The sequence below is a fragment of the Drosophila sulfurigaster genome, chromosome 3, assembly GCF_023558435.1.
Source record: "Drosophila sulfurigaster albostrigata strain 15112-1811.04 chromosome 3, ASM2355843v2, whole genome shotgun sequence".
NCBI classification, from domain to species: domain Eukaryota; kingdom Metazoa; phylum Arthropoda; class Insecta; order Diptera; family Drosophilidae; genus Drosophila; species Drosophila sulfurigaster.
This window is the reverse complement of record NC_084883.1, coordinates 6,978,748-7,001,917: the sequence shown is the minus strand read 5'-3', so window position 1 is coordinate 7,001,917 and position 23,170 is coordinate 6,978,748. Positions and strand designations below refer to the sequence as shown.

Genomic DNA, 23,170 nt, shown 5'->3' with positions numbered 1-23,170 from the left:
ACCCATCGGGTATGAGGAAATTTTTGAAACAAGCAGAAGGAGTCATCTCCGACCCTATAAAGTACATTTGTTTTCGATCAGCTTCAACAGCCGAGACGATATATAGTAGATATATCTATATATACATATATATATATACATGTAGAGGTTATTTTCGTCAGAATGTGTTATGTTTACACACAGATCAAGTTTGTTTCAAAATTTTGCTTAGTTGCTTTGGACGACAATCTGATATATGCACTCTATGGTAAATTTTGAACTATACAATTTGGTATATTTTGAGTTTTTTGTGATATATGAATTTAGTATATTTAAAAATCAACAATGGGTAGCGGATACCTCACAGTCTAGCACACTCGACTGTAGCTGTTTGGTATATAAATTATTTATATCGCTTTCGCACTGTTTTGCTTTAATTGAAAATGTGTAGAAGATTCCCTTCTTTCTGAATTATATTTTGATCGCAAAACTTTTGAATCAATAATGTCCACTTACACTTACTTTATACTTACCAATTCTTACTTCTGTCTAAATCTCTAAATTTATTATAAATCATGATCCAGCCCGTTAAATAAATGAACAACATAATTCAGTAGTTTAGGAGCAAACTGATAATAAGTATGTATATATATATTGTTTGTTAGTATTATTTTAGGTATTTCATATAATTTGTATATAGATATAACATCTTGTTAGGTGTGTACTATATTTTACAGCGCCATTTTGCGTTGAGCATCCTTTTGTTTTATGCAAAGATACATGTATAGATAAACGAAGTAAATATGTATATTATATATATATTTTAAAATATATATAATATAGATCTAAATACAGTATTTATTCTTTGTTTTCAGTTTTATTTTTTGCATTTGGAATACGTTAAATCGGAAATAAATATTTAAGTTAAATATTGACAACATCAGACTTATAATTACGCACATTGAATATGTTTTTTTATTTAGGATTTATATAATTGTTTCTCTTATTTTTTTGTGGTTATTTTTTGTTATATGACAAAGAAATGTTTAAAATGATTGAGTACATTTTTCTGCTCGATATCTTATTGTCAATTCAATTATTGTCTGATTCGCTGAAATCTTCTCAAAGTTTCTTAATTATTGTCTTTGACGCAGTTTTTCTTCCAACATTCTTTTTCGTATATACGAGTACTAATATCATTACATACTTTCGTTCGTTATTCGACTTATAACGCTGGTACATTTTTATTGTCATATTGAACTACACACGTATGTATAACGATAATAATAATAATAATAATTATAATAAAACAATCTGTAGGGAGTTGAAAATATTTCAAAAAGGATTCAAGCTAAACACTTTGTGTCCAAGTAACGGCATTGGCACTAATTTGCAGTTGGGTTTTCGTTTTCGTTTCTGTTTTTGGTTTTTGTTTTAGGATTTTTATAGTTTCGATATGGTTTAGTTAAGTATTGATATTTAAACGTTCTTTTGCTTTGCACTGTGACATCAGTTACCCAGTTTACATTGATATTAAGATATACATAAATATTTATGGTACGCATCTATACGTATTGGGTGGCACCGAAACTACGCGCAAAGTTCATTTCAAATTTCACATTTGCTCTGTGTAGCCGCGAGTGCTGCAGGTGTGTGTGTGACGGTGACAAGAACTACTCGTAGTACATTGAAAATCGTAAGTCGTAAATCGTAAATCGAAAATCGAAAATACTCTATAATTAACCGTTAATAACCATTATCTTGTATGTGATATAATACTGTTTCGTTATTGTATAGTTCGATTATATAGTATTGTCTTAATAAATCTTGTTGTGTTTAGTATTCGTATTTGTCCATGGACTCACCGTTGCGTCGATAGACGCCTCGTTGCAGTGCTGTAATACGCGGCGGAGTGCCCCACGAGTGGAAGGGTGGATAGGATGGGGGACCGCGGGAGATGGCGGCCGGTCCACTGGGCAGCGAGTTTGTTGAGATGCTGCGCTGGCGTGCAGCAATCGCTGCCGATGAACTGGCTGACTCAATGGGATCCGCATAGATTTTGGACAGACGACCGCGTATGCCAGCACCGCTCCAGTTCATCATCGGTCGATTGGGTAGGAAACATCGTTTACAAACGGCTGCGATTGGTTGACGCAGTCGCTCGTGTTGGGGGTAGTACTCGACCTGCAGTTGCCAAACACACACATTTTGCATTAGTTTGAAGTCATTACACTAACAAATGTTTCAACAGATTATACAATAACTATGAGTATGCAATGCAATACGCTTCTCTGAAATTTAAAAAACAACCTACGATTATGTGTTTTTACCAGAACACATGCAACTATTGTGAATGTTTCTATTCAATGTTCTGTCAGTCCTAGACACAGACATTTCATAAGACGACTTAAATTAAAGGTAGTACACTGAAATTACAAAATAAATATCAATTCCAAACATGCCAATGAGTTTTCTGTTTGAGCAACATGCCAATGTTTAAAGTAATCATCAAAAACCGCAGACAAAAGAAAAAACAAACTTAAATGATACGGTAAATTTAGTAAACATAAACATCATTATTAAACAAAACGCACAGAAATTATTAATTTGGCAAATTTAGAGCCCTGCGCGACTCTCGCTAAATTCAATCCCATAAAATATGAAATTCCTTTGTAAATCGCTCACAGCAAGAAATAAATTTGATAGCAGCTTAAAAGTATGCAACAGTATTTTATACAAAACTTTCTGAGCACCACCCAAAAGTATGCTACGTATTTTACGTTGCCAGCGGCAACTGGGAACAGTTTAGTTGTTGCAACAACCCTCCTATTACACAAAAAGAACAGAATTTTTTCAATTTGTATTAAATGCTTAAAATAGCTTGGAGTAGCATAAAGCAGCAACAAAACTGCAATAAAGTTTGAAGAATTAAATTGTTTAAGTGCTAAATTCGCTCGGATTAGCAATAAAATACATTTGGAAAAGCTCGCCAAAAACTTTTAAGCAGCAAATAAACTGCAGCCAAATGAAAGTTGTGAGCCGACAGCTAACAAAATGCCGGAAATTAGACGATTATCCCCATCTAAATTCGGGTGGAATGTACTTATTTGGCAAAGCAGACGGAAAATCGAATTTCCGTTAGGCAATGTGACAATCTCTTTGAATATGAGCACAAATTGTACACAGCATTTGAATGTGTTGAAGGAAATGTGAACAAAAATTGGATTGTTATAGCAAATGAATGGCTTTTGTGCACATTTTGATGGATTTACTATCGATTGTTTAGCCCTGAAACTATGAAATCAATATTATTTTCACACTTCGATATTAAACAAATCACATGCTTGAAAATACGTGTCTCCTTTATAAAAGCAAATCAACAGTCTGTATAGATGCAAGAGAAAGACAGAGGAGAAAAGAAGGTAGCAGTTGAACATGCTCCAACCTAAGAACAGATTATATATAGAATATAAGTAGACACGCGTGATAATTACATTCATTCTATCTGAAGTTTACGACAGGCGAAAGTCAACAGGCGGCTGATCTTGAGTGTGTTTTGAGGCAGGCCTTAACTCCAAAAATAAGAAAACAATAATACGAGATCCACATTCAAGACGCACACACGAAATGAAAACGATTGAACAACAACGAAATGAATGAGGGGAAATTATAAAATTATGCAGCACACATCGAACCATCGCCATTTACTCATACAAATTGCCTGGCACGTCCCGAGCGACTAAAGCGTCCCCTGGCGCCGTCGAAGCCACCTCCGGTGCTGCCGGTGGGGCTGCGCAGATAACGGTAACTGGGCAGAAAGCCAGATCGATATACGGCGCCAATGTGACGCTTCTGTGGCAACGCTGTCTGCTGCTCATGTTGCTCCTCCAGCTCCTCTGCAACGGCAACGGCATCAGCATCAGCATCGTCCTCTGCATTGGCAACATCAGCATCATTGCCATGCTCAATGCCAAACAATTCGGGATCCTTCGAGGTGTCTATTTGTTGCGGTGATAGTTCGTGTCGAATAGGTTGTCGGTATATATATTTATATACATACAAACAGTGCAATAGAGAAAAATATAGCTAACTGGGTGCAAGGTGCTGGGTTGGTGCATCGGATTTCATCTTCGGCCTGCCGAAGAACTTCGTGTCTTGCAGATATTTTAGAAAGATCGTAAGCAATTCAGATTGGAAATCGGACTCTGCAAGACTATGAGCATAGTTTTTCAATTTACAATCGCTACTCACCTAGGAAACGCTTCTCGGCACGTCGATAATCGTTCCAATCGAGATCAGCGTAGCCAGCATAGCTGGGATACCACCAGTAGCTTTGCATGGCATCAGCATAGTCGGGAGCTGCAGCGGGCAATAGCATCTCCTCCTCGTCCCGCTTCTGCTGTGCTCCATGCACCGGGGATGACTTCAGAGCACCCAGATTACGTTTCTCGGCAGCACTGCGTTGATTCTGATGCTGTTGCGAGTTGTAGCGTGCCACGGCGGCGACATTGCGTTTGGGTTGCTCCCGATGCGAAGTGGGTGCACTCTGGAGACGGGCCATGGTAGCCAGATTACGTTTGCCAGCTCCGTTGGGCAGCTGGAAGTCACGTGCCAAGGTGCCCACATTACGTTTGCCGAAGCTCATCAGACCACCAGCTCGGGCCAGGGATCCAATGTAACGCTTCTGTTCGCTGGGCTCACCGGACTCGGCGTCGGCATAATCATCTCCCGGCTCGGCCGTGGGCAGTTGTCCGTTCTTGGCCAATGTGGCAAGGCTACGCTTGGGTGCATTCAATAATCCCTGGGCAGCTAAGGCGGCGACCGAACGCTTATCCTCGTCCAAGTAGTCGGAGTAATCGCCCAACGGTTGCTCTTCGCCCACAGCCAGTTGACGTTCTCGCAGCAGATTCTTAAGTTGGTTACGTAAAGCGGATGCCTATGGAAAAGGAATGGAAAGTGGGGAATAAAAATGGCAATTTCAATTTAAAGCCACAGCAGCTGCTGCCAGGGGCAGCAAATCCTTGGAACGGGCAGGTGACTTACGTGTAGCTGATACTCCGGGCTGGGATTCATGAGTTGATTTATTATCGACTCCATTTCGCAAGGCGATACATTGCCAATATCCTCTGTGGCATTTACGGCAAAAGCGCGTGGTTGCAATGCCTGAAATAATGTTGTTTGCGGGAAGAAGATTGAAGAAGAAAAGAACACAATGAAAAATACGCTCAAATCTCGTTGAAAACATTTCAATTAGCTGTACGCGCGCTTTTTTCCTTGCTTGGCCTCTTCTTGGGTAATTCTTGGGATTCACTTAATTGCCACATTTATTTACGCTAAATTAAGTTCAAAATGTGTCGAAGTTTGGCGCATTTGCGCCACGAATATTGGCTCTTTCCTTCACTCTAACAGCATAATTTATTGTTATCTTTGTTTCACTTTCGGGCACCATTTATCAGCAACCAGCATTTCGCATTTACTAAACTCTGCCAAACTGTTTCTATTTTTAGCAACTCTAAATATTTGAGAGTCCCATTTCAATTGAGCCTATTTATCCCTTATTCTTGAGACTAATGCTTCATAGCAACAGGCCAATAAAATCTCAAAAGACTCTTCACGTCTAACACATTGACTTGGCCAAACAGACGACAGCAACAGCTAAGCACATAATATTTTTTGGTTTTCATAGACTCGCATGCTAGAGAAAACATTTTGCTAAGGAAAACTCACTTGTAGCGAAAGGATAATGCCCAAGAACAAGTCGCTAACGCATGAGAATGTCCTTCATCCGCCGGGTAGGCGTGAGCTTGCCTGTGTGCGATTGTGTATGTGTGTGTGTGTGTGTGTATTGTGCGCTTCCTCAGAGGCAAAGACAAAACTTCCGTTTTTAATAACTCAGCAGGGCGCGTGCAGGACTGAGGATATGACTGAGGATGTGCTCGCCGGCGGCATAAGCACCGTAAATCTCAAACAGAAATTGACAACTACTTATGTGCACTCATGTGTACATGTGAGTGCGATATGAGTGTGTGAGTGCGTGAGTGTGCGAATGTTTGTTGTTCTTTTAGCTTCGCCACAGTTGTTCTTGTTATTAAGCTTACTGACTGCATGTCAGAGCCTTATCGCTTATTAGCACTCCAAATAGTGGCCCCAAGGTGTTTACTAAGTCAACTGAATGATATCTATTAGCATTTGATTCACTGAATAGATCTTAAAGCTTTCGCAGTTGGTGTAGCAACTTTTACGTTAACTAACCCACAGCTTTATATACGAAGAAGAAGATCTCAATAGAAATATTTTTACTTTGAACCAGTTGTGTGTAATCTAACGCTGAATCGATGACAAATGTGAAAGACTTTCACGAGTATACGCAGAAAGACAAATCGATTCGCTAACAATATAATATTTTAAAAGAAGAATTAAGATTCAACTTCTAGGTGCACCCTTTATATATAGATTTGTGTATTTCATTAACCAGTTTGCTACAATAGCATTTCAAAGGCCCTAACATGATTGTTAAATTCAGATGTCGATAGCATTTTCGTATTTAACTTGAATTGAATAAAAAATATATAACACAAATATATCAATTGCTCAGCAACACTTTGAAACGCTCTTATAAACGAACTTTCAAATATTTACTTCAGAAGTAAACTACATTTAATCAGGTTGACTAAAATATTATATACTCAGTGATTTTGGTTAAAGAATTCCTCAAAGAGAGTCGATTTCGTAATTTTAACCTGCTTTTGTCCTGCTGTCTTTTACTTGTACGGATTCTCTACTTCATAAAGAAATAAATGGATTTTGATTGTAACTGTAATCAGTTTACAAACATTTAACGAAATCTTATTAATAACGTCTCACAATGAAATTCCTACAATTTCTTGGAACTTATGCTATTTAATGTTACTTTAACTACTTGGTTGCTGCATACATTATTATTACAGCGCACCACAACAATACAATTCCACTCAAATTGTTTATGGTTATTGAATTCCGCACTTTATTGCAAATTAATTTCCTCTTCACGAGTGTCAATAAGCCAATAACCAATGGCAACAACTTGTATAGTACATATCCGAGTACATGTTCAAATTGAATTTCCTCTTGTTGATTTTGTTGTCCCATCCCGATGTGGAGCCCTTTCATCTTGTGGAGCGTATAAAAATATTTGCAGAATCATAAATGATTGCCATAGTCGTAAATTTGCACAGGAATACCATAAATCGCCACATGACAATGCTGAAAATGTGGCAAAATATTAGTGCATACTTTTCAGCGCACCCGTGATTTTTTGTCTTTGTGTTTATTCATGTGAACTGCGTAGATTGCAAAAACAAATAAGAGATAAACAAGAGCAACAACAACAAGAACAACAGTGGCTGCGAAAGTGACATGCTCTGCTCTGTCTCTGCATTGTTCTGGAATCTCTTCGCACGCATAAAACTGTCAATTCATGCAAATGCGCGAAAAAAGCATGCAACAAAAATTTAATTTCAAAATTTATGCCTTCAAGATCTTGAAGCTCACATTTTCGCCCCTAAGAACACAGAACCTTAGTGACAGTCCTTCTCATTCCATTCTGACAGTCTCGACGCCCAAATAAACAAAGGCGCTATGAGGCAAAATAAAGCATTTTCTTTTACTATCAACCCAAACATTTTTGTACTATAAAATGAAGCGCAGAAGCCTTGACAAAATTCTTAAGGTTTCTGCACTTGTTCTTCTTTCGGGGAAGATAAGGAATTGTCACAAAAAACTTGGCACGATGCTGCTCTGAATATATTAAATTTATGTGCAGCTGTCTAAAAACTTAGCGGATTAGTCTTTTCCGCCTGCTTGGATTAACACGATGTTTTAATTCATAGTTTTTGTTTTTTCTTTGCTACAAGGATCCAATTTTCTAAAGTCATTTTTCTTAATTATATCTTAATTTACATAAAGTTTTGAAACAACGTATTTAAAATAAATTTTTAGATTTATAGTGCAAATTTTATTATATACTTTAAATATCACTTTTACATTTACTTTCAAATCAATTTTAAAGGAAAGTATTTTTATTTAAATGATTTTAAATTCTTTTCAAAACAATTGAGTTTTCATTAAATGTTGAAGAATGCGGCAATCAATTTGAATTTTTCTTTATAAGAATAAATTTCTGTGTAAAGCGTGGTCAATAATTATTATTTAATATTGTGCCTGCTAATTAAAATGACAGCGAATGAAAAGTGTAAAGTGGAAAGGTGTCAAAAGCAGCAACGTCCGCATTCACCTGATAACGAATTCCTCGCAGCGTAATAAAAAATTAATTAAAGTCCAATATAAAATGTCAATTAAATTTACCGTGAAGTGCAATGAAATGAAAGGCTGTCCACGGGATATAACAATTGACTTTAATTTGTCCGAAGCGATTCATTTCTTTGTCGATATCTATATATATAATATATTGTTCACTAATTGGGTACGTCGCCTTTAACTAACCACTTTCATGCAATCCAACAGTTTAATCATCTTTTGACCAAGATTTGTTGGTTTCTAACGAGCTTAACGACAGTCTGTTGTCGACTTCGCCTTCTCCTGATTACTCCCGTGCTCGCTATCATCTGGCTGCCTGTTGAGCCGCTTATGTCGCTTTGCTCCTGCCACAGGACACAAATTTTATTATCGCCAACGTCCGAGCTGGAATGTTTCCATTTGTTGTTGTTGCTTTTCTCGTTTACTTTGGATAATTTAATGACGCAGTTTGTTGCTATTTTCGTTTGGCTTTTCTTTTACTTAAATAAATATTGTGAGGTGGCATTAAAACTTAAGTGCTTTGGCCTCTCCAACATTGTTTTTCGTTCTTTGCTCCGTATTGTGCGCCACAGCATCGCGTAGTCCAAAGTGAGCTCAGTGTTTCAGCAGTTTCTTTACAAGGGACTTAAGAAAAGGTTGCAAATTATGGCAGTAATTAATTTTACGCTATTTCTTTTGAAAACATATTTGCTGCCGTTGCTTGAAAATGCACAAAGAATATTAACTGAATAAAAAAGGGCTTCTTCTTTGAACAAATTGTTTCAAATAGACTTTGCTCACGTTGCATAAATACTCTTTATTTTTAATAATACTGCGTAAGTCGAGACATGGTCCATTTCGGAACAATCACATTAATTTGAATGTCTGTCTACTACAATTTGAAACCAAAGGCGTCCATTAAGCAATTGTGCATGTCAGAGCATTATCTTTATATGGTGCACTACCCACACAATTGTAATTGTAATTACCCACGAGAATCCGCTCGATGTACCATTGTTACATGCCTTTATGGTAATGTATGCCCAGAAATACCAACGTCCTTCACTGACATATAGAAATCTACACACCATGTGGACAATACACAAAGCGTTGGGGGAAGGCGAGCAATTACACACATTAGTAGAATAGAATGCCAGAAGTGGAAAGGCAACAAACAGTGACAGCATTTGCGTTAATGTTACTGAATGGAATTCAATCTGAAATCCTACGCACCACACAGAGCAAGTGGTGATTGATTGTGGCGATGATCCACTCGGAGTTAAAGCACAGCTGTTCCCTTAGCTGGTCTCTGCAAATACATTGATGTCCCTCTTTATACCAAATCAAAGGTCATCAATCAATAAAATGGGACTCAAGCTGAAATTGCTTTTTCCTTTTTCGTATGCGTAATAAAGTTGTTAAGTCGCTGGTGAAATAACAACAGGTCGAATTTTGTGCATATAAAAATCAGTTCGGATATACAATATCTTTAATCATTGACCTTTGTCAAATAAAGCAAATAAAGTTGAATACATTTATGAAAGTATTAAATAAATAATATTGTAACTGAAACCCTAACTTAATGTGCACCTTAATCTTTCCAAGATTTAAAGCCGAATATTGCTAATGAAATGCACACGTGGCGTATACGTATTTTATCGCAACGCCGAAATGTTGGCAACAGCATTTTTACATCCATTGCCACATAACAAAGGCCATAACAACAAATGCCAGCCAGGACCGTAAAAGCAACAAATGTTTTTTGTGTGCTGCATAGACATGATAAGAGGCGGAGCTTCCTCCTTTCCCCCTTTGCACCACTTTTTTCGTTGATACTTGTTCTGTATAATTTGAATGCGAGGGCGTTCGTTGCTGGTATTTTAATAAAAATGTTAAGTCAAAGCCAGCTCAAAAACATGACGTCATATTGATATCTCGATATGATACTTTTTTAATATACTTTGACAACAGAAATCCGTGTTTTTATTGAATTGCATAATATTGAGCTCATCTGTTTCTGATTTCAAACATAATAAATTCTTAGAAGAGCATAAATAAAGGAAAATTTTTCAAACAGCAGTCAGTTTATCAGAACACTTTCTGAACTATGCGTTGAAGTTAGTTGAGAAAAGTTATTCAGCGTTTTTGCTACTACTATTAGTTCACTTCATAGTTTGTTAGTTGTTTACCTCATAGTATTCGCACTGCAAATGGTGCGAAAAAGTAATAAACATGTAAATTGAAATCGATTTTGTGCCAAAAACTAAAGTCCATTATTTTCGATATTATGTTCGAACAGCGCAACAGATAATTGAATTTTGGAATTTAATTCAGATTCAATTTTAGCTTACCATACATGAAACTATATGTAGGTTATTAAATTTAACATCTATTTATTTTCATCCTATTCAACAAGTTTGGCTGTCATTGCTTTAAGTAAATGTAGAATTAAGGGAAATTATGACTTCTTTTTATTTACTTACAACAATACAAATCATTTAAAGTTTGAATCGAAAAAATTCAATGACAATCAGCCAAAGTACATTAGATTGTTTTATAAAAAGAAACTTAATTAAAGGTAATATTTACCAATCATTGAATGTACAAAACCTGCGTACCCCAAAACTTTTCATAAAGTTTCTAGACAGTTCCCCCAAGTTGAGCAACAATTGTTTGGCCAATGTCTGGTTGATGCGGTTCGATAAGTAACCAAGCTTCAAGTTCAGTTTTCATCTGAGCAAATACAAATACAAATACAATTGCTGTGCGTGAGGGGTGTGTATGGGGAAATTCTTATTCAGGTGTGAATTCTCAATTACGCGCAGCTTACAGTTGTCTTCCCAGTTGGCGCTTGAATTCCGCTTTGTTATTTATGGCTCAAGACAACGGCAACGACAACGGCATGAAAAGTCTCACATACATACTTGCAGTCATAAAGGTGAGAGTGTTTGACTGTTCAAGAGTGTATGTGGGTGCCTGATGTTTGCCCAAGATAATGAATATTTGCTAGCACTCAGCGTACACATATATGCTCACCATGTGCATTTTCATGAATGTTGATTATTTTTATAACATTTTGCTTGCTTTGGTTAACGTTGCGTATGAGCAACATTCAGTATTTAATGAGACGCAATGATACGATATCATAGCGCATAGTACAGCCTAGTTCCCATATCGATCGGCTGCATAATTCGATTTGCATTCCGCATGCAGCCGCCAGCATTGTTATACAGTCGTCATAAGTGCCTGCAACATTCATGACGCAAAATCACAGCATAACACTGCAAGCTTCAGTTACATCAAACAGAACAGACGGCATGTCAATCCGAATACATGTGCATGGCGTTGTCTTTGTCTTTGTTCGCTTATCAGCGCATTCTTCACACACACACACACACACAAGAAGGATGAGCATCCTCGCCAAGCGTCGAACAGTAAAGGATTTAATAAGCGTCAGTTGGCATACGCGCCAGGATATGTTGAGCAACATGCGCGCATTGCAATTAAGTTGACGTAGTTGCTGCTGTCAGCAGCATTTGAATTGATACACATATCGCCTGCAGTGCTTTGATTTGCGTCAGCAAATCTTGATGTACAACTATAGTGTGTGCGATATTGCTAATTATAAATCTATGCATTGCACAAAGAATTGAATACTATATTTAAAGTGCGGAACATAAGCTTAAGGATATTTTATAACCTTTGAACTTATTCAAAAGTATTTAAATTAGCTATATAGTAAGTACTAAAGCCGAGTGTGTTCGACTCTACGTTCTACCCATTTTTAATAAAACAAGTAAGCTACAGACGAGTGCGCTCTACTGTGATATACTCGCTACCCATTTTTGAATTATTCCTAAAATATACCAAATTAATACACACCAAAAATACTGAATTAAACCAAAGGCTATGACGTATATTGATATAATATTACATTCAAAATACACCATAGAGTATAAAATGTACCAGATTGTCAGCCAATGCAACTATGATCCCTAGTAAGTAGACGACTTGCCTATACAAAAGTATTTCTTTAATGATTTCTCTAATTTATATCTGATCGCATAAACCATAAAGAAAAAATGTATTATATGTACCAACAATTGCGAATCATGCATGAACTCTTGTTATCCGACTTTTATCGATTTGTGGTGCGAAAGTGAGGGTGGCAAGATTTTGAAACAAACTTGATCAGCGTGCAAGTGCTGTGGAATCTTATTATATCTCTATCTCTTATAGTCTCTGAGATCCAGGTGTTCATACGGAAGGATAGTTAAACAAACATAAATAAATTATGAGTAAAGTAAATTAACCCAAACTTTTTGTGGTTATTCTTTGATTATTTAATATATACCATTACGTTCAAAATATAGCTCAATTTGTATTTCATCTGGTCCAAATCAGGGATTCAGGGATTATAACAACAGTAGTTATGATTCTTTGTGACTTTTACTTAAAGAGTACGCTTGATTTTCGATTTTTTTCAAATTGTTGACTTAAAGATTACACTTGCTTTTCGTTTTATTTTTTCAAAATATTTAATCTTACAAATGTAAGATGTACATTTTCCATCCACATATTTACAACGTATGCAGACAACTGACCTCCGCACAAATAGGGACAGATTCCTAAATTGATTAATGTAATCAATCAACTGCAAGTACTGTTTACTTTCTCTATAAATGTATTTGCAAGACACCATAGCAACAACCTTAACTAAGACAGTTTGATAAACACTTTATACCACTGCTAAACAACTTTAATTACGCGCCAGCTAACCGCAATTAAGCTTCTTTGCCGAAGCTTCCTTCTTCTAGTTTTCCTTCCCTTTATTAGTCCTGTCACTTGAGCTGTTTCTAAGTACTTCTCTTACAGTTTTGTTCGTCCTATTCCTTTGTTGTGGAAGCTGTAGTTTTAGCAACATCTGTGTAATTTAATGCAATATCAAAACGCTTGAGTCGCTTCATTCCGGGTAATAAGTTTCAGCTGGAATAATATAGCACATGAATTTGAAGCCTGCAAAACTTTAATTAAGCCGAAAGCAAAAATGTGCAACAAGCAATTTGTGAGAAAAACAAGACTCAGATTTGGAATGTTATTTTTCAAGCGCAATTTTAATTTCACCCTCAGTCACGCATTTATGACGGACAGCTGTCTCGAGGTTTCACACGGAAAAAAGGATTTGGACAGGGACACAGACACAGACACGGACAGGTCACAGGACCGCAGGCAGCCGCTGACAAATGCCAACAAATGTCAGCAGGCAACAATAGAAAATGTTGAGCTTACCCCATAAATTGTTCAATGTTGAACTGCAGTATGAAAAAAAAACAAGCAAGAAACTTGCGAAGGGGTTAGTCGACTATGAAATACTTGTTACATAAATCAGGAGTTTTCAACGAATTCATTTTAAAGCAAACCACAGTAGAGATAGAATGTCCATTCACTAGAATATTGATTGAGATAGATAGACTGTTAATCAAGAACAAAAGTAAATATGCATTTCCGTTTTGATTGAGATATTGCATACCCAGTATAATAAATACTGAAAAGAGTAAAAAACAAATTGCACTCTGGGCCAGTTGCACGTGGCGCCTGGACCAAGAGCAACTCGTCGTGTTGAGAATGGCAATGGACCAGTTTGTGGTCGGTGCAGCCATGGTAGCCACAATGGCAACTGTTGCTGCACTTCCTGCGCCCCAGGGAGGCGTGACAGCAACATAAATTACTGCACAGCGAAGGCGTTTGCTGAGTGCAACTGAAATATTGCAGACAATTCAGTTCGCCGTTAGCTGAACAGCTGTAGCAGCTGTAAGTCAAGTGCATTCTAAGTAAGTGCTTACTGTACTTGGGAGCGCACTCAAGTGCCACCCATTGTTAGTTAACATTTTAATTTTGTAATTGTGTGGGAAAACTTGCACTGACTAAGAACAGGAATGTGTGGCAAGCCAAATGCCTGCATTTATGTGATTAGATTGTGTCATTAATTATAAAAAAAGTTTCTTATAAACATGACAGCCAAAAAAAAAAGAGTATTTTATTAACTAAATTAAGATGTATGGAGAAGTTTAATCTAAAAATTGCAATGGATAAGCTAGGCTACTGCTTCCGATAAATGTTGTAATGTATCAATTGCTTATTAACATGTAAAGACAAAGTGAAATATAAATTTAATCACAATACTTTACATCTCTTCGTTGTATGACTTTATAGAAATTTTTAAGTTCATTGCAATGGATAAATGGCTATTGCTTTGATAAAATATATGCCTACATCTTTTCCTAGTCACAGTGAATTAAAAATGTGAAATACAGTTTAGATATATAAAATCTCTTAGTAGTATTTCTAATTAATTGCTGGCCTGGGAAGGATCTAACTTAAATAAAATATGATCAAAAATTTGTAATCATTTTGTGAAATATTACATACAAATTAAATTACAAAACTTTTAATTTTTTTTATAGTATTACGTAATACAATTTTTTTGCATGCTCACGTTTTTTTAGACTTCTATTTAATAAACTATATAATTTGTAACTCTTTTTTTTTAATTTATAATACTTTTTGGCATTGAAGTCTTTTCGTTTTTAATGTGATAATTTTTATGTGGGAGATTTACTAGAAAGTGTATTTAAATACAAATATTTCTCAATTCCTAAATAAAACAGAATGTAATTTTGCATATAATTAATTTTCGGATTTAAATATAATTTAAAAATCTTTTTCATTCAAATATTTTTGTAATTTACTTTAGGCTTAATGAACGCCTACGCAGTTTTCATTTTTAGAATGACAAACAAATTTGTACACAAAATAAGACAAAAAACCTTTTTGCTCTGGTTATTTTTGCTGATCCCCTGGCAAATTCAATTGAAATCCGCATTTATTTAAATACATAATGGTATACGCGAGTACAATAAAAAACTGGTTGACGATTTTGCAGGAAATTTACGCCTCGACGCACACACGTCCATGTCCATTTGCTAGGACAGATAAACACACGCACACACAAATAGAACAACGAAACATTAGAAGAGACAGCACGAGGACCAGAAGAAAAGCCCTGCTGAAGTTGCGTGATAGCTGGGCAACGCGGTAATATGAAATTGAAAATATAATCCCTGCCTAACGGTACCCCCTTGCATCCTGTCTGCCCCCCATCGACTTACAGCATTGAGTAGCATCGAGAGCAGCAGCAGCAGCCACTTGCTCCTCTGTGCAGTTTTGTGCACGGCCTGCATTGTCCTGGTTGTGATGGAAAGTGCTCCTCGTTGACAGCTAAGACCGAATTAATTGGTTTTTTGTTTTATTAGCGACGCGACGAGACTCGACGCGACGTGAACGTTGAGCGTTGAACAAGTGGAAGAAGAGACGACTTGGCACTTGCAAGTCAAAATGAATGCCTAAAAGTATGCAACGGTGAATTCAATTGTGCACAATCACTCTCAAACTGTTTGTAACTTAAAAACGGACACCGTCTCAGCTGAGTGTCAGCTTAGCTCCGAACACGCACGCAAGCAAGTCTTTCGTTTGACTGTATCCTGCACGCAGGACACGCTGCTATTTATACTGGCCCATTGTCGAACACGAACCGAACCGAACACAACGCCCGGATAAACTGAGAACGCTCGGCACCTCGAATTACTCTCTCGGGTCGTAACGAGAGTCGCAAAGTTCCACAATCGGCATCTGTTGCTAGTTGGCAAGCGGCTTGCAGGCTTGCTCCGGCAGCTCCTCCTTCTGGCTCTGTGTGCTGCTTATGTAGGTAATGACGTCATAGCAGCTCGCTTTCAAAGTGTAACTTGTTGGCATATTGAGGGCAAGCATGCAGCACAGTGGCAACAACATAGCTTTGCAAAATTATAAACCCAAGTTGCACAAAGCAACCCAAATATATAACTGAAGCTTACGCTATATTCATAGGTGATTCACGACAATATAGTAAACCCCTTATGCATTACCTTCCTTTAAATCGTAATTCAAAAAATATTTTACATTTTCGCATTATATTTTCCATTTTGACCAACTGTGCGAGTGACTCTTTGCCTTCGGTTAAAGAGAGTTAAATGTCAATTCTCTTGCGTGCCTATTTATCCATATGCCCAAGGCTCTCTAAGGACCCGTTTGTTATCCAGCCAGTTACAGCACTTGCGCAACGCTCAGCACTCAATTAAATGAGAAATGCGATTTTTCAAAAGCATTGATATACCGCCAAGCTTTCTCCATTTTCATAAGGCAGTCATAAAATTTTCTCGAAATTATACGTGACACTTTTCAACTGGATTTAAATTCCAAATCGTAATTCAATACTCTATTCCCATGTGCAATGAAAGTCAAAATAATTTTAATATTTTAAAATTAATTAATTTTTAATATTGATTTGTGAATCTTTAAGTTACAATAGATAAAAATAATTATATATATATTTTATTTCAAGAATATCCTTAAATTCACTTTGATTAATATTTTGACCTCATATTTTTCTTTCGATTATTTTTAAACATAATTTCATTCGGTTATTGCATTATTCGCATTATTTAACAAATTCAATTAAAACGTATATGAATTACTGAAAATGATTTTTATTAATTAATAGGGAAGTATTAACATTCAAATTTGTATTGTAAGGGCTTTGAGCTTTATTTTTATTTTACGCATTTTTTAAATATCATTGACGTAATTTATTTTTATGTCGTCACATGTAAAATAAATACTGAGAAATCTAAATAAGAAAACAATGTGCGAACAGCTGAACTACCATCAATTATTCTCACCACATGCATTAGGGCAAATCAAATAAAGATACAAACGTTTTCGGCCTACAGCTGTTGGGGATTTTCGAATAAAAGTCACGCCTATATAAGCTGGAGTGATCTCGATAATTAAAAACAGTTTAAATTACTTCTTTGCAAAGTAACATTAACAAAAAAACAAAATGCGTTTCTACATCGTGATTGTATTGATTGGATTGGTTGCTGTGGCTGCTGCTCAGGGACAGCAGGAAGAGCAGGATAACATTGAACTATCTCAAGGCGATCAGCAAGATCAACAAGATCAGCAAGATCAACAAGAGCAAGATGATCAGCAAGATCAGGAAAGTGGCTCCCAAGGCGATTCAGAGGGTGGCTCATCTAACTTCGAAAGCTCTGGAGACAGCGATAACGCCGATGTTGCTGATGATGCTGAAGAGAATGCTGATGATTCCGTTTAAACACCTTTAAACTTTTCCTGAAACTTCCTCATTAAATGTCCTGTTTATAATATAGTTAAATCGATTTACTTTTCTATAGGTTAATTACACATATGACGGGAGTAAAGGTGAAACAGTCAATAGTCAACGTAATCCCAAAAGAAATAAATTTCTTAACCAATATAAGCGAGTTTCACGCCATATGTTATGCACTCGTATCGTTTCCCCCTGCTTCTGTAATGCAAAGGATACAGAATGTTAATGCAAATACTTAAAAAAAATTATGAAGCGTAAACACAACGTCAGCGGAGCTGCGCGTAAATTGCACAAAGTGCACCTTAGGTTCATATTGAGAAATACAAACACACAGACACTAACACACCCTCGCACCTCACATACTCACACTATGAGGGGCCAGCAGGCAACCGCGGGCTCTCGTCACGCCTCAATGCAGATTTCAGATTGCACGCCGATATGCAAGAGGCCACGAAGCTGAAAACCGGCCGGGACTAAACTAAATTCAGTTAACGCACGTCAAATAGAAATTCATGCGAAGGGGTTGCAGGTGGTTTGCCGGTCGGTGCAACTGCTTTTTGCGGCGGTGCGGGAGCGAAGGCAATTGTTTCAACGTAGCCAAGCATAAAATTCGGTTAGTACAGCGCCAACGCCAGCAGAGCACAGCGGCACAGTCTGCTGTCCAGGATGATTTCACCTCATCCTCAGCAGCATCGTCAACTGGGCGCATAAAATATGCAGGCTGATTATTTGCGGCGATAAAGTGTTCTAAAAACATTTGCCATTGAAGTCAATTTTATATTAAACCAAGGCAAATATTTAATGAGAGTTCCACAACAAACAAAAAGTTTTTAATTTTAAATAGAACGCCTTCTCACAAACCGTTTTCATCGTAGCAAACCACAAATACTTTTAAACAAAATGCTAAATTTCAAAATGAGTGCGAAAGGTGAGTTGCATGATTGAAGTAGTAAAGAAAGAATTTTACATGCATTTAATAAGAGAATTAATCAAATTAATAAATTAGTCAAAAAATAAAAATAATTGGAGCAGTAAATTAATTTCAAATATAACACACACAATTCAATTCATATGTGGGAAAATACTATTCTCATTTTGTTCATAGTTGCATATTAAATGCAAGTAATAAAGCTACAGCCAATTGTGCTCGATTGTGAGATACTAGCTACTCATTTTCAATAAAATCAAAACAACACAGGAAATACTGACTTCCCAATGCTACATATCTGGTATATCTGATATACCATTATATACTATAAATTACAAAATATACCACAGTCAACCGACAGAAGCGCCGTGTTTTACCTTTTTCTGCCTGTAACATATATTTCGTGTAGGCACAAAGTTATGTTATGAGTATAAAAATTCTAACAACACTATCGACAGAGACCCTTCATGAGGATTATACGAAATGTAATTAATTGAATTTTAAAAGTATATTTTAATATACATATAGCATACACAAATGCCCACTTGAGTTCACAGGTTAATCAATTTTGGAAGACTTGTTGCCGCCTCGAAAATTGGCCAGCACTTTAACAAGAAACCTATAGCGTAAACGTGAAACGTACTCGGTTCATATTCATAGCACTTTGGAGCAGCCCTCCCCATTGTGTACGCCCCCTATAATAACAACATCACTAGTTCAATAGGCATCAGATGAAAACTCGTTTTGAAATCGCCTAGGTGAGGTCACGCTTTAAAAATATAACACACACGTTTACTCTACTACATAGAAAATAATTCTAATGCAAAAATTCGAATTTTAAATCATAAAATAAAACCGCTTTCTGGCCGCTATTGTGTTTGGTGGCTATGGCAGCAAAAAGACCAGAACCAACAGCATTCGAATTGATGTGTAATAAAAATCGTGGCAGTGGCTGCGATAAGTACGTGTACGCCAAAAACTCGTCGAGTCGCATACATCATTATCACAGCTAAAGCAAGCAGTGCCGACGTGTTTTGCATTATAATCGAGGACCCAGCAGACTGCATGGCAGTTCCATTGCTAATTTGTTATTTAAATTAACAATGAGAATAACAACAACGATCGCATAATATATACAGAAATATAAAATAAACAACTTCAGTCTGCGTGTTGTTAATTAGCTGGCTCTAACAGCCGGTCTGTGATCTCTATACTCTTTTTTTATTTTTGCCGAACCCGCCCAGAGCTGGTGGCAACTCGGTCTATACTGAGTATGAGTAATAGACGGGAAATTATCTGACAGACCTCATCTGGCTTTCGCTGCTCTATTGTTTAGCTGTCTAACTGTCTACCGTTTTCTGTAATTGGCTGCCACCGCACATATTCGTAAGTCAAAATCGAAATCAAATAAACTGAAAAGAATTGCAGGTGTCACATGAGATGTAATTGGACATTAAACGTGAGGCTAATAGCGCGATGTGTCGGGCATATTTTATAGAATTAATTAAAGGCGACTTTTATGACATTGGGTAACCGTTTCAAGGCGTATACACATAGTACGTAAAGTCTTAAGAAATGCATAGAGTGTTGAAATATATATAGTAAGTTAATGCATGTTCTGTCAATAAATATTATATATTTTATGTTCCTCTGTTGCTGTCTCATATTCTGAACTCAGCTTTTCAGTTAAGATATTTGTCAGCATGTTAAATAAATTCAACCATCCGTCAATACAAGCTTTTGAATACCAAGATGAGAAAACACAGCATTTGTTTATCTCGCAAATATGAAAGCATTTTGATACCATAACATATTATACATACTAACTACAATTTGAACAGCTTTTTGAAACTTGTTTGCTGTTTTTTATAATCAATGCTAATTAAACAACAAGTCTCAGCTGTTGATATAGAAATCTAGAAAGATCGTATACAGTATATATCGAAAGACAGTAAATAATATCAAGAGTTCCAGTTCGCCAATTATAAATGATAAGGTAATCCACACTGAAAATCGATCAATTTTAATTTACAAGCTTTATTTGATTTCAGTTTTTACGAAATTATAAGTTAGAGATTCTTCTTCGTTTATCATATCTCAACACAGAATTGGAAAAAAACATAAAATTTAACTTATAGAAAGACAGGAGACAGAAAAGTAGAGCAAAGTATATTTAAAGTTAGTGGTGGAAATGAAAATAGTAACTAATTTACATATATTTGGAGTGTTTGACTTATTTTATACATAGATACTTATGTTTTACATAGATTTTACATTTTAGACATACATATACATCATTTTATCATTGAACGTACGCTATATAACGCATGTACACACATTCTTTAGCCCTACTTTTTTATTATCATCATCGCCAGATCATTCAATTAATTATTTTCCTACAGTTTATTGTGAATTCATTTTGCGCTCTCTTAATAAACTAAAAGACGAAGCAAATATTAAAACAAATCTGCTTACAAAATGTAAATATTTTTTTTTTTTTTGTTAAAGATATATATGGAAATATATATATATATTTATATGTATATTTTTTTGATTCATTTTTCATTTGTGAGGGCTAGTTAGGAATGTTTTATGTTGCTTAAAATTCAATTTGTTCGCTACGTACGTTATATGCTTTATATAGATGAAGAAGCAGTCATGGGAGAAGTATAAAAATATCAACTTTTCTTCTTCGCCTCATACATCTATTGAACCACGCACCCACACACTGGAGCCACACAAACCTCGATCCGGTTTCATTTCATGCCATTCTATATCTATTCCATGTCTGTCTATCTTTCTGTTTCGGTTTCTATTCGCATCTCACGACATGCTCTCAAAGACGGGTACAACAGGTACAACAACAACAATTAAACGCTATGCTAATAGGGAGACCTTCTTGTCTCAGCCCTCTTAAGGCCTGGCATGATTCCCATCTACAGATTTATTAGCGTCACAATTAGATACGTGAATAGAGCTCCTGTTGCTGCGGTGATTGTTGTAGCTCCCGATTGACCGCTCACACCAATGCCGGCTAACGCTGCATCCTTTGAGGACATGTTTTCGGGCGCATCATTTGAGTTGACTTCGTTGTTGGCATCATTTAACGTTTTTTCCAGCGAGTCCGGTCCGGAATGCTTCACGCCCATGTGCTCAATACGCACTTTCGGTGGTTCATTGATGGGCGTAGGTTCGTTGTTGATGGTTGTAGTTGCGTGTGTCGTCGTTGACGTTGTCGATGTAGTGGTTGTTGTCGGCACCACGGTGCCATTTTCAATCCAATACACTGGACTGAACTCCATCTTCACATCCTTCAAGTAGCTCTTACGCACCTGCAAAATAAATATACGAATTAATTTAGTTTTCGCTTTAATAGAATACGACTAGCTTACCTCAGCGTTGATCAAACGTGAGACGCTCTCGCTGTCATAGTAGAAGGCAGAGAGTTTGGCAGAATAGGGCGAATCTAGAGTCACGTAGTTGCCACGCAGGGTCACATTAATGGCTGTTCCCGGCCAGAGTTTGGAGTATACGGCTTTATTTTCCCGCCGTTTCTCGCCATGCTTCAGGGCCCAGTTGATCTCCGCTGGAGTGTCAACATTCTTTTCAAAGATCTTAGTAGGCAAGCCCTTGGCGACACCGTCATGGGCTCCCCAGTACTGCATGTAGTCAAAGCTGTAGCTCATCACCATCTCCACGGTGTCGTAGGTGTCACCGCGATTTTCTAGTTTGCCAGTAGCTATATGGACAATTCAACGTAAACATTAATTAGCATACAAATTGTCATAAGTACGATGTGTTCACTTACCCAATTCGGTGGAATTTTCGCGCATAGTGATGCGACCGCCATCCAACTTGATGTCACGCAGCTCGTAGCGGAAGGGTTCCGTTTCAATGAGAAGTTCACCATCATCGTAGTACTTCTCCATTCCGTTCTCCACAACCTTGATTTTGCCAAGACCCACCTGCTCCAAGCGGCCCAGATAGTAATCAGCCCCGTGTTGTGCTCCAGCGTTGGCGTCATGCTGTGCCCGGTGGCGTGCAACATAGGTGTCGTCACCCACGCGAATGGCACCCACAGGAATGCCCACATTGAACTTTCGCCACGGCTTCCAAGCGATCTTGCCGAGATGTCCCTTATTCATCAGCACATCGAAATGTTGGTTGACACTGCGCTTGGCGAGAGCTGCCACACACACATGCTTCTGTTGTACTTTCTCGGTGTGACCAGATGTGGGCACGCCATCGATGACCACACGGCAAACGTAAATGGGATAATGCTCATCCTCCGATATGAATTTGCCACCCTCGACGGCAAATTGCAGCTGCTTGGGATCCTCATAGGTCTCCCACACTAAGGTGCTGGAGGTGACAAGTTGGCCAAAGGATGTCGAAGCATTCGTGAACGTGAACACCGAATGCGTGAGACACTGCATGGGTGTGATTAAATGCAATAATGTCAGAAGACATCCTACAATTGCAGTATTGGAGCGGGAGGTCATTCTGCTGATTGTACTTCGTTTCGTTTGGTTTTTGGTTCTGCTCATTGTGTTTAGGCCCACTGTGGTTTGATGAGAGTTCTGCAAAAAAGGAAATACAAAAATGTAATAAGTAAACATAACATTTCATTCTGGTTTAACAATTTATGTTGAATGTAACTATTTTCCTTGCTGTTCGTAGTCAGTTTTTAGCTGTTTTATTTAACCTTTCTCTTCTAAGCTATGGTAAAAGTCTAACTTAATCATTAGTCAAAGCTTTTATTA

General features: G+C 37.2%; 2 protein-coding genes across 3 annotated transcripts in view; both read right to left on the bottom strand.

Moving 5' to 3' along the window:
- Nucleotides 1–1,398: 1,398 nt before the first annotated feature.
- LOC133843341 (neuropeptide-like 1) lies at nucleotides 1,399–15,799 on the bottom strand. 2 transcript variants are annotated; one of them, XM_062276848.1, is made up of 5 exons: nucleotides 15,423–15,799; nucleotides 5,023–5,142; nucleotides 4,231–4,915; nucleotides 3,694–3,977; nucleotides 1,399–2,163 (listed from the first exon to the last, which is right to left on the bottom strand). In XM_062276848.1, the coding sequence occupies exons 1-5, from the start codon at nucleotides 15,492–15,494 to the stop codon at nucleotides 1,816–1,818; spliced, it is 1,509 nt and encodes a 502-aa protein (XP_062132832.1). In that variant the 5' UTR covers nucleotides 15,495–15,799; the 3' UTR covers nucleotides 1,399–1,815. The 2 variants fall into 2 exon arrangements, with proteins under 2 accessions (XP_062132832.1, XP_062132833.1); XM_062276849.1 differs by lacking the exon at nucleotides 3,694–3,977 and having other exon boundaries at nucleotides 1,982–2,163; nucleotides 15,423–15,798.
- Nucleotides 15,800–20,832: 5,033 nt separating this feature from the next.
- LOC133846436 (protein unzipped) overlaps nucleotides 20,833–23,170 on the bottom strand; it is a 31,857-nt gene continuing 29,519 nt past the window's right edge. The window contains exons 4-6 of the mRNA XM_062281418.1: nucleotides 22,216–22,987; nucleotides 21,800–22,146; nucleotides 20,833–21,739 (exon numbers count right to left, since the gene is read on the bottom strand). Of these exons, the coding sequence (XP_062137402.1) occupies nucleotides 21,344–21,739; nucleotides 21,800–22,146; nucleotides 22,216–22,954 (1,482 nt within the window). The 5' untranslated portion in view covers nucleotides 22,955–22,987 and the 3' untranslated portion in view covers nucleotides 20,833–21,343. The remainder of the gene's footprint in view (nucleotides 21,740–21,799; nucleotides 22,147–22,215; nucleotides 22,988–23,170) is intronic.